The sequence below is a fragment of the Castor canadensis genome, chromosome 10 (genome assembly GCF_047511655.1).
Source record: "Castor canadensis chromosome 10, mCasCan1.hap1v2, whole genome shotgun sequence".
Classification (NCBI taxonomy): domain Eukaryota; kingdom Metazoa; phylum Chordata; class Mammalia; order Rodentia; family Castoridae; genus Castor; species Castor canadensis.
The window spans coordinates 67,862,804-67,876,582 of record NC_133395.1 but is presented as its reverse complement, the minus strand read 5'-3'; the positions used below and the strand labels follow the sequence as shown (position 1 = coordinate 67,876,582).

General features: G+C 34.9%; 1 protein-coding gene across 5 annotated transcripts in view; it reads right to left on the bottom strand.

Annotated features, from left to right (window-relative positions):
* Trpc4 (transient receptor potential cation channel subfamily C member 4) overlaps nt 1–13,779 on the bottom strand; it is a 222,632-nt gene that overhangs the window by 64,208 nt on the left and 144,645 nt on the right. For all 5 annotated transcript variants that reach the window (XM_074043503.1, XM_074043502.1, XM_074043506.1 and 2 more), the window contains one exon: nt 2,744–3,080. In XM_074043503.1, the coding sequence (XP_073899604.1) occupies nt 2,744–3,080 (337 nt within the window). The remainder of the gene's footprint in view (nt 1–2,743; nt 3,081–13,779) is intronic.

The window sequence follows — 13,779 nt, the reverse complement described above, 5'->3', positions numbered from 1 at the left end:
GCAGCACTGTTATACAGAGGACCGCCACATAATCACAAATCTATTTGAGCACTTAGAACTCAGTCTTAGCTCTGAGGCACTCATAGTTCACTAGAATTTCTGAACAATATAACTGTTTTGATAGATCTAATTGATATATAAACATTCTTTTTCTCATGCCCTACTGCTTAAGCAAGATAATCATTCACATGCATTTTTTTTCTCATTCTAGGAAATATCTTTTCACCCTAAAAATTCCCAGATAAATTAACTCTCTACAGTCAGAGTATCTTGAGAAAATGTTGCCTTCAGCAGATACATCTCTCTGCTGGAATTATAATTCTCATAGTTAAATCTATACATTATTAACCAAGTGTCTGTAGTCTAGATGTGGTTTTTCTCAGGCAACTTTCAAGGAGTACTTTGTTACAAAATTAACATGTTGGAGGTTGTCAATGACTTTTAATTATGTAAGTTATGGAAAGTTTCGAACTTCCATTTTCTACATTATTTACTATTATCTGTTATTATGACCATGGACTTGTTTGTTTATTACCAGTTTGCTCCAGTAAAAGTTATGTTTCATGAGGCTAAAGGCTGTTTTGTTTGTTTTGTTGTTGTTTTTTTATATCACAGTCACACTACTCTGATGTACTGCAATGAAAGTCCTAACACATTGCTACGGAGTGCATAAAGACCAGAAATTCTATGTGTGCTTATGCTGAATTTTTCCTAAAACATTTTTCTGTGTGTACTCCATTTGGGATGTCAGGATTTTCTGATATTCAATGCAGATTCTCCACAATAGAAAACAACCCCATAAACTCTTTTGTAAGAACTGTTTCAAATAAATTTCCTATAAAGAAAACTCACATAAAAACATGTCCCTCATGTAAAGTAGTTCATGTAAGTGGAAACAGAAGAGTAATTTTATCTCTAATATGAACTGTAATGTCATAATTATTTTATTCAAAAAGAAACTTATGGATGATCTCAACTTCCCTTCTAACTTAAGCAAGATCACATTTTATATACTTCAGATTAACTAGAACCTACTCTGATCTAAAGTTCACTTGAGAAGATTTCCTTTAAAAAATTAGTAACAAGTAGAGTTTTTTGGGTCTTTAAGGTATAGGATCATGTCGTCTGTAAATAGGGATATTTTGACAGTTCCTTTACCTATTTGTATTCCTTTTATTCCTTCTTCTTGCCTAATTGCTCTGGCTAGGAATTCCAGTACTATATTGAATAGGAGTGGAGATAGTGGGCATCCTTGTCTGGTTCCTGATTTTAGAGGGAATGGTTTTAGTTTTTCTCCGTTGAGTATAATGCTGGCTGTAGGTTTGTCATATATAGCTTTTATAATGTTGAGGAACTTTCCTTCTATTCCTAGTTTTCTTAGAGCTTTTATCATGAAATGATGTTGGATCTTATCAAAGGCTTTTTCTGCATCTATTGAGATGATTAAATGGTTTTTGTCTTTGCTTCTGTTAATGTGGTTTATTACGTTTATTGATTTTCGTATGTTGATCAAAAAGAATTAACCTAGAAGGTAACACCCACGCACAGGAAATCAATGTGAGTCAATGCCCTGTATAGCTATCCTTATCTCAACCAGCAAAAACCCTTGTTCCATCCTATTATTGCTTATACTCTCTCTACAACAAAATTAGAAATAAGGGCAAAATAGTTTCTGCTGGGTATTGAAGGGAAGGGGGGGTAGGTGGTAAGGGAGGGGGTGGGGGCAGGGGGGAGAAATGAACCAAGCCTTGTATGCACATATGAATAATAAAAGAAAAATGAAAAAAAAATAAAAGAAAAAAATAGTAACAAATGTGAAACAGAAAATCTTGTTACTATGAACTTTTCTTATTGTCATTACTTAAGAGTATTTATAATCTTCAGAATTAAAAATTTGTTCTATCTCAGATTCAGACAGGCTTTTTCTTTTACTTTTTTTTTCCTACTCTAGCTTTCCCTCATTTTACAGTCTCCTCAGTACTTTTGAAGTTAAGCCAAACTGATCTCCTGAGATAGTGAATCATGTAATCTGTCATATATTTTCTAAGAGATGAGTATGATATCACAGAGGTTTAAAATGATGATCTAAATGGAGAAAATGGGATTTATCAGCAAACAATGGTAGGATACAGAAAATCACAACTAAAATATAAATATCAACCATGGCTACAATAACAAGAAGAAAGGGAAACAATGTTTTCGCTAAATTTCTACCTGATTATTATATGCAGCAGATCTAAATAATTTTTCTCCATGGTAAGGGCACACAGAGTTGGAAGATGGAGTTTCATTCCTTATTATTTTGACTAACTAGAAATTTCAAAGATACACATAAATGAATTAAGATTTTTAAATGGTTGCAGTTACTTTATGGTAGCATCACTAATTCTTCAGAGTGATTTAGACTTGTCATTTATCATTTCTATTAAGAAAATTTATATGATTATACATGGTCCATGAGACATATTGTAAAACTTTAAAAGACAAACAGGCCCAAAGAGTTATTTGTAGGTTATAAGTTCATTAAAATTTGGAGTTCTAAAACTTAAGGTCACCTTTCATGGTCTGCATTTGGGAGCAAATCCACCACAGCTTACAAAATATTCTTTTAGCTTTGGGGATTAAGTGTTGGAGGTACCATGGACATTCTTATGTCCCAAACATTAATAAATATTATTTTGTGAGCAACAAAATTCCATGGCAGTAACACGTTTTATTATATTTTCTATAGTAACACATTTACCCAGGACCCATGGTAATATCATCCACTCCACGATGGTTGGTGGTGGACCTTGTCTGTTCAAGTCTGACCTGTCGATGTGCTGAGAGGCAAGCAGCAGCAGGAACAAAAAGGTCAAATAGGAGGCTGTGTGGCAGATAAACTTGATAAATGGCTTTCTGATGAACAGTCCAAGTGGGCTTTTAGGAGCTATCAGGTAGCACACAGAGAAGACAGGAAAAAGAAGTCCTATTATGAAACAGGTCACCATCTTCACTGCCCAGTGTCTTCTCCTCCAGCCTGGGAACTCATCGTACCACCGAGAGGCAAGAAGTTGTTGACAATTCGGCTGGGCAACAAACTAACAGGGAAGGAATGGAAAAGGAAAAGCAAGTCAGTGTCACACATAAAGGTTTCAAGCCATTAGTAAGAACACAGAGTAGTCTTTTAAGAGAGAAGTTCTGTTTCACTTAATTTTATATTTACACAATCAAAGTGTTTAAAGACATTTATTGAACATTATTATACTAGAGGCACAGTACTAAGTGCTTAATGAGACTCAAACCAAATCAAAATACTATGGCTTCACTTGAAGATCGGAAAATGAAAATGTGCACTAGGAATATGCACAGAATATGTTGATGAGGGAACAAAGTAGCATATAAAATATACACATATACATACATATATGAAATGCTAGTATATTTTTGTATAGTATAAAATTTAAATGTTGATGTCATTATTTCTTGGTTTAGTTCTTTCTTGATTATAACATTATGCTTAATTTTCTTTGCTTTACTCCTTAATATTTTTATTGTTGCACTGGGAATGGGTATAGCGTGGCATTTACAAAAATTCTTACAAGATATCAAGTGCATCATAGTCAAATTCACCCCTCCATCATTCTCCTTTATCCCCACTCCCACCATTCCTGATATAGTTTCAGCAGGAACCATTTTTCCATTTACATGCATGTGTACATAGTACTTGCATTGTATTCATCCTCCTATACCCTTTCCCCACCCTCCACTTCCACTGGTAGTGACCTCCACACCCAGGCAGGACCTGTTCTGCCCTCTTGTTCTCCAATTTTGCAAAAGAAAAAAAACACAACATTTTTGTTAGTTTAATATGGATATACAGGGAGTTTCTTTGTTATATTTCAATGTATATATGCATTATGTCTTTAATTAGTTCAACCCCTCTATTTTGAGTCTTTCTACATTAGCCCCTTCTTATGGTGATTTCAACAGGTTTAAAAATTCTATATTCATTCTTGCATACAAAGTACGTCAACCATATTCACCTTCTTAACTTTCTTCTTTTCATTTTAGTAGTTGAATGAACTTTTAACATTTTCTACAATGTGTAATAATTTCACCATCAAAAAAGAAAATGTACATTTAATTGAGTTGAATCAATATGAAAAGTGCACATGAAAAAATGTTATGACCAACAGAATGCAAATCATAATAGCTGAATTTGGTTGAAATAATTCCTAAATATAATCAACTAGTGCATGTAGAATATTTCACAAATATCACTTTGCTCTGCTAGCATGTTTGAGATGTAACATAGATATTACTTTCTTTATTTTAAGGATGAAGACAGAATGGGTAATAAGAAGTCTCTAGATTTATCCAAGGTCACATATGTAGTAAATGGTTAAATGTTTAAATATCTTATCCAGAATTTATCTTCAAAACATGACCTTTCTTATTAGGACTGACCGCTCAGAATTATATGGAATTGGGAGGAAGTTTTCTCTTCTAGAAGGAATGGTATAGCAATGCTTACCAGTTGGCACATTTGTAGAAAGGAAAAAAAGAGAAGCAATTCAAGGCAAGCCATAGTGGGAGAGCAATAACCTATAGTGGTGGAAAAGTGGGTAATGGGTTTAAGGAATGCCTCTGGGTAGTTCTGATGGAAGTAGAACTTTAAATCCCTTGAAATGGACTCAAGAAAGTTCTGTTGGCGTCATAAAATAAGCTTCCTCTACGTGCAAACTGAATACTTGTTCTCTCACAGGAGTTCCCACCTTCCCCCACTTCTCATTATGCCCTCTTAATTGTTATTCCTGCTTTCATCAAGACTCTATCCTTTCACTTTTGATGTATGCAAGCACATAATCCCTTGGCAAACAGAACGGATGGATTGTTTAAGGATGAAAGAAGAAATGGGATGGCTGCTTGGAAGAGCAATTCAATAGCTGGAGTGTTCAATCATTCAGATTAGTGGGTTCTCACACAACTGTTTCTCTTCATCATGTATGCCTACTTATAAAAGAAGACAGTGGGCAAAGAACACTTATGGTAATGGGTTAAGTAAATACAAAGTAATGTGAAACAGTACTTCCCCAAAGCTGGGATCAGAAGGGCACTCACTCTTCATTACATTGTAAATAATTTATTTAAGTGAATTTCAAGCTCTATAAATAGTAAAGCTAAGCTCACAATTCAAATAATAACTCTTCTTGAGACATTCCTTGCCTTATTTTTTCCTAGTCACAATCAAGCATCCAAAAGTCAAAATAGATTTCTTACTGGTATATCTGCAGAGTACTGACACAAAAAGAGTGAGAATGATCATTTACAAGCTCTGTTCCTTTTATTTTTCTTACATAGTCATTCCTATCAGTATTTAATAATCAAATAATCGTCTACTATTTTTTTCTTTTCTTTTTCTTGAGGTAGTGGGGTTTGAATTCAGGTCCTAGTACTTACAGACAGGCACTTTACCATTTTAGCCACACCCCCAGCTTTTTTGCTTTTTGCTTTAGTAATTTTTCAGGTACAGCCTTGCATTTTTGCCCATGCCTGCCTCAGACTGCAATCCTTTTACCTACAGCCTCCCACACAGCTGGTACTGCAGACACGAGTCACAATACCCTACTTGTTGATTGAGATGGGTTCTTGCTAACTTTTTGCCTGGGCTGGCCTTAAATTGTGATTCTCCTGATCTCTGCCTCCTGAATAGCTGGAGTCACAGATGTTTTCCACCTCACCCAGTTCCTAACCATCTTCTGTCTTTTCATTCTCCATGGAAAAATATTCTTAATAGTATTGGAATTCAGCACAGTTTAAAACTTGTAATAGGAGAAACTTAAGCCCATGGAAGATTTCAGATGTATCCATTAACTGCCACAGTCTCAATAGTCCTTACAAATTAAAGAAACAGAAGAATAAGTAATAAATTTTACAGAAACATAAATGTAAAAGAAAGGTATAGAGTTTTTCAACATATTCTAAGTGAACTTTAGAATTCACAAACTCTACCCATCGTGGTAAAAATCTCACCTCACATTTAATTTCACTCTGTTTTAGGGATTTTAGTCCAGAACCAGGTGGCCCCTTCTTTGGGGCCTATGGTGAGGGACTCATAGCAGAAGTGCATGGTGGGCAAGACTGTTCACCTTATGGCTAGGGAGCAAAACAGAGAGAGAGAAAGAAGAAGGGTTGGGACTCTCCTAATCCCCTTCCAAGGCATGACCCTAGTGGGCCTAAAAACCAGTGTGACCCACTTCTTAAAATTTCTACCTCAGGAATAGCACCACTTTTATAGTATAGGAAATTTAAATCTTTAATTGTTAAAGCAGATTATATCATTTCATGAATACTTCCTCCCTCCCTTCCTTCCTTCCTTCCTTCTTTCCTTCCTTCCTTCCTTCCTTCCTTCCTTCCTTCCTTCCTTCCTTCCTTCCTTCCTTCCTTCCCCTTATTCTTCCTTCTCTGTATCTTTTTCTTGTCTCTCAGTGTTGACTTGGATTATCTGGAGAATACACAGCTTTACTCTGAGTTCCTCTGAAGAAACCCTCAGAGAAAGGCCACCAGCCTCTTTGACAATAGCTACTGGTCCATTCCAGCAAAGTTCTAGGTAGTCATCACCTTGTCTACAGCATGCTGAGAGCTTGCAGTTCCTGCCTCCTCTACTCCATCTTCCTACTGTGTAATCAGACACAGGAAACGCCATCTTTTAACCACTCCAGGTCGGGGGGGAAGTGAGGTTTCCTTACAAGCAAACTATACAAGAGCCTCTTCTCTTCCTACAAGTGGTAGTTAATTATAGTATTGCTACCACATCAAAGCTTATACTGAAACATTATAAGCAAATTATATACAAATTCACATTTATGAAAGACGCAGTGCAAAATATTTTAAAATTTCCTATCTTTCTATTTCAATAATCTTTAAAAAGTTTCAAAATCCTGGTTTTAAGATTATTTATAGAGTCATTAATTCATAGGATTCCATATACTGAAGACACTGAAAATTATTAAATATGATCTCACTTTTTACAAATAAAGTGTGACCCAGTATTAGTAAACTAAAAACTGTTCAAAAATACTAATACCCAAACACACAAAGGCAAGAAAGAAAACATGTGAGAAAGAAGATAAATCTAAAAGATGTATTAAAAAAAACTACTCCAATCAACCAAATAAAAAGTCACCACTACATAGAGAGGAATTAAAATATTAACTGGATATGGATAAAGCAAACTGAAAAATTTTAAAAAGTTAGTGTAACTATAATGATTAAAAGTATTATGGATCAGACTTACTTGGTATTTGCCCTTTTTAACCTTTTCTACTTTCAACATACTTTTCTAGTTTAAAAGCTTGTATCCCAAGTTTATTTTGCAGCTATATTTTCTATAAGATTCTAGGAACAACCTGGCCTCTTTAATCATCTTGACTAAATCAGATAGTTGCATGGGAATCTCAACACACTGTTAGCTGATTTAAAGAGATTTGAAACTTTTGGATTATTTGTATTAATGTGATTTATTTAAGAGCTATCTGTTTCCTTTGTTCAAAAGTGATTCTTAGGATATAGGAGATTATGTTCATTCAACATGAAATGAACAGGGAAAATTTAAGAGATGAAGTAGAATGTGTTAAGCTTGAAACGACAGGTAGGATTTTGACAGACACAGCTTGGTTAGGGATGGTATTTTGATTTAAATTTAGAGAATATCAAATTGAAAATATGGGGATAGAGATAAGTATGTTCAGAAGAGAAATCTCTTGTGCTAGGTTATAGTTTGTGATGAACATACTAGCAGTAGAGTGTAAAGGGAAATTGCAGCCAAGTTTTCGGACCTAAGTTAAAATGTTTGTTGAGACAATGCTGGAGTCTTAGTCTTTGGTACTCATATAGAGTGGGCCAAGGCCCACAATGTTGGCATTAACTGGAAGCTGGTTAATATCAGATCCACGCAAAATATCAGACCCAACTTTAAATCTGCTAAGTATAATATGATTCCCATGAATGCTAAAATTTTATGAATACTAGTTTAAAGGACTTGATGTCTAATAAAGATGTTTATAGTCTTGTTGTATCTGATAAACATTCAAATTGTAAATATACATTCCAATGATGATTAAAACAGCTGATCATGAATACTGTGAGTGTATGCCTTTGTGTGTTTGTGTGTGTAAGTGTGCACATAAGTATGTAGGAGATTGTTTTATGCTAGGCCCAGCTGTGGTTAATATGAGAACTTCAGTGATAGAGTCTAGTGATTGAGAACTAGTGGTTCTTAAAATGAGCAGGCAACAGGATTACCTGGAGGCTTGTTAAAACACATCTTGCAGAGTTCCATCCCTGGCCTTTTTGATTCAATAGATCCAAAGTGGGCCTCTAAACTTTGTATTTCTATCAAGTTCCCAGATGACTCTGTTATTTCTGGCCAAGGGACTAATTTTTAAGAATGACTGCCTTACAAAGAAGGAGCCCTATATACTGGTGGAAGAAATGTAAATTAGTCAGCCACTATGGAGATTAATATGGAAATTCCTCAAGAAACTAAGTTTGCGTGGAAGTCTCTTGCACCTACAATCCTAGCTACTTAGGAGGCAGCCATCAGCAAGATCACTGTCTGAAGCCAGCTGGGGCTAATAGTTTATTAGACACTATCTTGAAAATACACAACACAAAAAAGGACTGGCAGAGTGGCTCATGTGGTAGACAGCCTGCCTAACGAAGCCAAACCCTGAGTTCAAACCCCAGTACCACTCAAAAAAATTAAAACAGAACTCCCATATGATCTGGCTACAGCACTCTTGGGTGTATATCTGAAGGAATGTCATTCAGCATACAAGACAGATATCTGCACACCTATGTTTATAGCAATACTGTTATAATAGCCAATCTATGGAATAAACCTAGGTGCCCAAAAACTGGTGATTAGAAAAAAATGTGATACATATATACAATGGAGTATTATTCAGCCATAAAACTGAATGAAACAATGTCATTTGCAGAAAAAAAATGTATGGAACTAGTGATCACCATGTTTGGTTAGTTAAGCTAAGCTCAAAAAGTCAAATATAGCCTGTTTCCACCCATTTGTAGAATCTAGACTTGAAAAAATAATAACATCATATAATTGGACAAGGGGGGCTGTTTGTTTGAAGGAACAAATGGGTGAGGGGAAAGTGAAAAAAAAGGATGATGGGAGGGTGAATTTTATAGAAATATTATATATTATGTATGTATATATGTGTTAATGGAAATAGCATTACAAAATCCACCAAAAACTTTAAAAGGATAAGGGGGAAAGGAGGAAGGGGGTTAAGAAAGAATAAGTATAGATGGGGTAAATTTTTTTTTGTGTGGTACTGGTGTTTGGACTCAGGGCTTCATACTTGCTAGGCAGGCACTCTACCACTTGAGCCATGTTTCCAACCTTTTTGCTTTAGTTATTTTTCTTAGGTATAGTCTTCCTCTATCCCCAGGCTGGCCTAGAATGTGATCCTCCTATTTGTGCTTCCTGCATAGCTGGGATGACAAGCAAGTAGCACTGTACCAAGTCATCTGTTGAGATGGGGTCCATGAACTTTCTGCCTAGGCTGGCCTCAAACCACAATCCTCTAGATCTCTGCTTCCTAAGTAGCTAGTATTACAAGTTCAGCTACATGGGGTGAATTTGAACAAAGTACATTACCTGTTATAAATATCATAGTTTGTACGATTTGCAAAAATTTGTACAAAGCACCACCCTTTGAACAATTCATGCTAATAAAAAATAAAAGTAAAAAATATTACTGTCTTACAGAAAAAGACAGTTTTTCTATTTTTCTATTTTTTGCTTTCATATTTAAAGTCAGTTCTTTTATTGAGGTTATGATCAAGTCCATTTAATTGAGTAAAGAGGCTTTAAATTAAATTGCATAAAAATCACACATCAAGCAGCTGTCCCATGACACATATTAGTGTAATATCTAACTGCAGAAATAAACACAAACAATCAAGATAAATGCCCCCAATTCACTGCACTCTAGTGCAGGTGGAAAAGATGAACACAGTTTAACAGCAGGTAGAGAATATAAGATGATTAACTCACCATTAAGCATGAAGCCAAGAGGGGATGATGTCAGTGTGAAACAAACTGGGACACAGTCAATATGAGAAACAGGAAGATGATAAAAAAATCTTGGCAAAAAGTGAAGAAAATGCTTACATCTAGTTTGTCATGGATAATTACACAATATACCTCCTCATCATGACTCTAAGGCTATGTGGCAAGTCCGTTGTGCCTTATGTCAAATATTTGGATATTGTGGGGATTACATAAGCAGCACATATGCCTGTTGCAATTGGAATCCTGGATCATGTGCTTCACTTCCAGATTGGGCAAATTTTAATAAATTAATAAATTCTTCATGTGTGTTTTTCCCCAATCTTTAAAATGGACATAATGGAAATATGTATCTCAAAAGTTTGTTATAAAATTAAATGAATTAATATATGAAAGATACAGTGGTTCTTAGGTTATAGAATATATTTAATATTAATTATTACTGTTACTGTATAATACACATATCACATTTATCCATACAAGAATGTATGTATACTAGATATAAACTTGTACATATATAATCACACAGATATATACAAATAGGTAATACACACTCACTTTCATCATCTTAAGAGTATTTCAGCTATTTTTGTTCATACATGCAGTTGGTTTTCTTCATGTACAGAGTCTACAAACCAATGATTAGAAATATTGGAAAACACAATATTGAACTGCACAGACTTTCTTCTTGTCATTCACTAAATAATATAGTATAACTACTTGTATAGCATTTTCATTGTATTAGGAATTATGAGGTAAAGTAGAAATGATTAAATTATACAGGAAGATGTGCACAGATTATATGCAAATACTATATCATTTTGCTTAAGAGGCTTGAGTAGCTGGGTTTTTTTTATCCCCGGGGATCCTGGAACCAACCTCCCATGGATGCTGAGTGATATTTTACATATTGTAGAACCTAATTTCCATTAATATATTCTCACAAAATGAATAATCTTGAATATTTTCTGCAAAGAAATCACAATAATAATGATGATGATAATAATAATAATAACTCAAGCAGGGCTGCAGGCATGGTATAGAAACAGGGTATAATCTTACTTCATAAGAGCAAGGTTCTCAGTTCAAACTCAAGTACTACCAAACAAACACTCCAAAATTTCAAGCATAAGGAAATATTAATGAAATAACTAGTTGGCTCATTAAGTTTTCATCAGCTTTGTGAACAGGTAAAATTTTTAAAAAGGTTTAATGATATCTGAGAGTCAAGAAGACTAATTGGTAAACTTTAGATTTAGGGTTCACAGGCCCTATGCCTCTATCCAGTTCAAACAGTTACCTACCCAGTTAGCAAGATACCAATAACTTTCCTTGAACCTACATGAAATAATTAGATTTTCAGATCAGTACTCAAGGAATAGCACATTACTAAAACACCACATCTGATGTGTATATCAGAAGAGGAGAACTCCATCTAATAGGGTTTGTGATACAGGGGCAGGATTAAATTCCTGAACTTAAATTCAAAACTGGTTTGGTAACCAAGCTGGAATGAGGAGTGGGAAGTAATGGGAAATTGTCAAATTTTTTTTTTTAAAAAGGAAAAGATGATAGAGCCAACATTAAATGCATTAAACTATGGAACTGAACAAAGAAACAAAGTCCAAGCAGGTGGAGAGAATGTTGAATTAGTAGATTTAAAAATCGCAAATGGCAACCTTTGGTACAAACTCTACCTCTATTCAAAAATAACCTTCTGAAGGCATATATAAAGGATTGTTTCAAATCATTATGGAAAATAGATGAAAATGGCAAATATTTCTAGGTTGCTGCTTACATTCTTTGTTGAAAAATGTGAAAGCAGAAAACTGTATAGTATTGAAGAAAACATCATTTGACTATTAATTCTTATAGGTGAATAGTGGATGAGAATGAAGAAGGAAAGCAGAGAGCAAGGTTTGGTTCAGAATCTGGCCATCTCTGAGTGGGCTGGTTATCAGTTTCTAATGAGCTATTAACACCAATATTTTCTGCACAGAGAAGTAGCATGTCCAGAAAGGGCACTAATGAAAGTCTCTAGAGAGACTCTGACAGAAGATTGAGCTATATGTGCTCTGTCTTTCATCAGGGCAAGAATCCAGAAAGGAAAAGAAAGACAGATGTGCATGGATATTAATCATTCTTATGAGATAAAAAGACATAGTAACTCTTCTTTTCCTTTCCCTGTCCCTATCTAGACTTAACATTTCAGTGAAAATTAAGCTGTACAAGACCTTGTAAAATAGGAGACCAATTTCATGCTGTCTTTCCAGGATAAAAAGCTGATGTAGCATAGTAGATAGAGTGCTTTCACTACCCTGCCAATTTATATGGATCAGTAATATAAGTTAAGGGTTATAATTGCTTAAATGTGCTGTATCCTATAAATAGACAAAAATTTAATTCTAGATTTAAGGTCAAAAATAAGATCATTTCCTTTTATGCTCTCTGATGTCTTTTCACTGAAGTCCTTTCTGTTTCCCTTATAACAAACAGCTTTGCAGATTATCTTGGGTAACAACTTTCCTGGGCATCATCATAATTATCATCATCATCATCATAACTATAACATTCAATTGTTAATTATCTGCTAACTGAAGATAAAATGAAACTAAGTAGTTTTCAATAAAGAAAGAAAAATTAATGAGTTTTGGAAACAGCAGTGCCCACACCATAACTGACCACTTAACATTACATCTGCTCCAACTTCTATGGCAACAGAGGAGGCAAGTGAACAAAACAATAAAGGAGCCAAAAGTAAAAATCAATTCCTTATAACTCTTCCAGCCTTTGGCATCACTTTCAAAATGTAAGAAAAAATAAAGAGTAAAGTGCCTGTTAAAAGGAAATTATTCTTTGGTGGTGATTTTATTCTTTCTCATTTAATTGTCACTAAAGTCTGTAGATTGAACACCTATGGCATTTCTTTCTTTTTTGTTGTCCAGTCTCTCCAGCTTCTTCCTTATACTTTTACTCTAGGTTCCCAAGAAGCCACCTTCTTTCTTCTTTCTTTTGAGCAATCTGAGTTACATTCCTAAAAATGAGGGATGTATCATTTCCTCTCCCTCATCATCATTTTCAGGATTTTCACTTGCCATTAATACAAGAGCTGCTATTCAAATCCTATTCTGAGTAGTCTTGATGAAAGCCTCCTTTGAAAATGCAAATCCCACTGCCTAAGCACAGATTACAAAGAATGGGTATAGGAAGATATGAGAACAGAAAATCAACTTTTGTTCATAGTAAATTAATTACCAACAGTTTGTACCTACAACCATCAACAGAACTCTTTAAGGAAAATTGACCTGTTACCCAAAAGATCTGAATGCAAATAAAACCTTCAAGGATGATTTCTGAGCCCAGGGAGGATCCAAGATGGTGACTAGGGCACAGAAGCTCTATATAGTGAGCTCTATGAACCAAAAACCTTGCTGACACCCTGGAGCCACACTTGGCAGAAATAAAGCACCAAGGAGAATAAAAGCTTTGACAACCTGAACCCTTAGTCTTGAGAAAGCTTCTGCATGCTACATTACACTGAGAAAACAGGAGGGCTCCTGCCACCACCAGATGTGGTTTCCAAAACTGCCTGGGAGACATTCAGCAGACCAAACAGGATTCAGAGGGAAATGAAAAAATGGATGCCCAGTTCAAGACTCAAAAAAAAAAAAAAAAAAACCAAGAAAAAAAAAAATAAA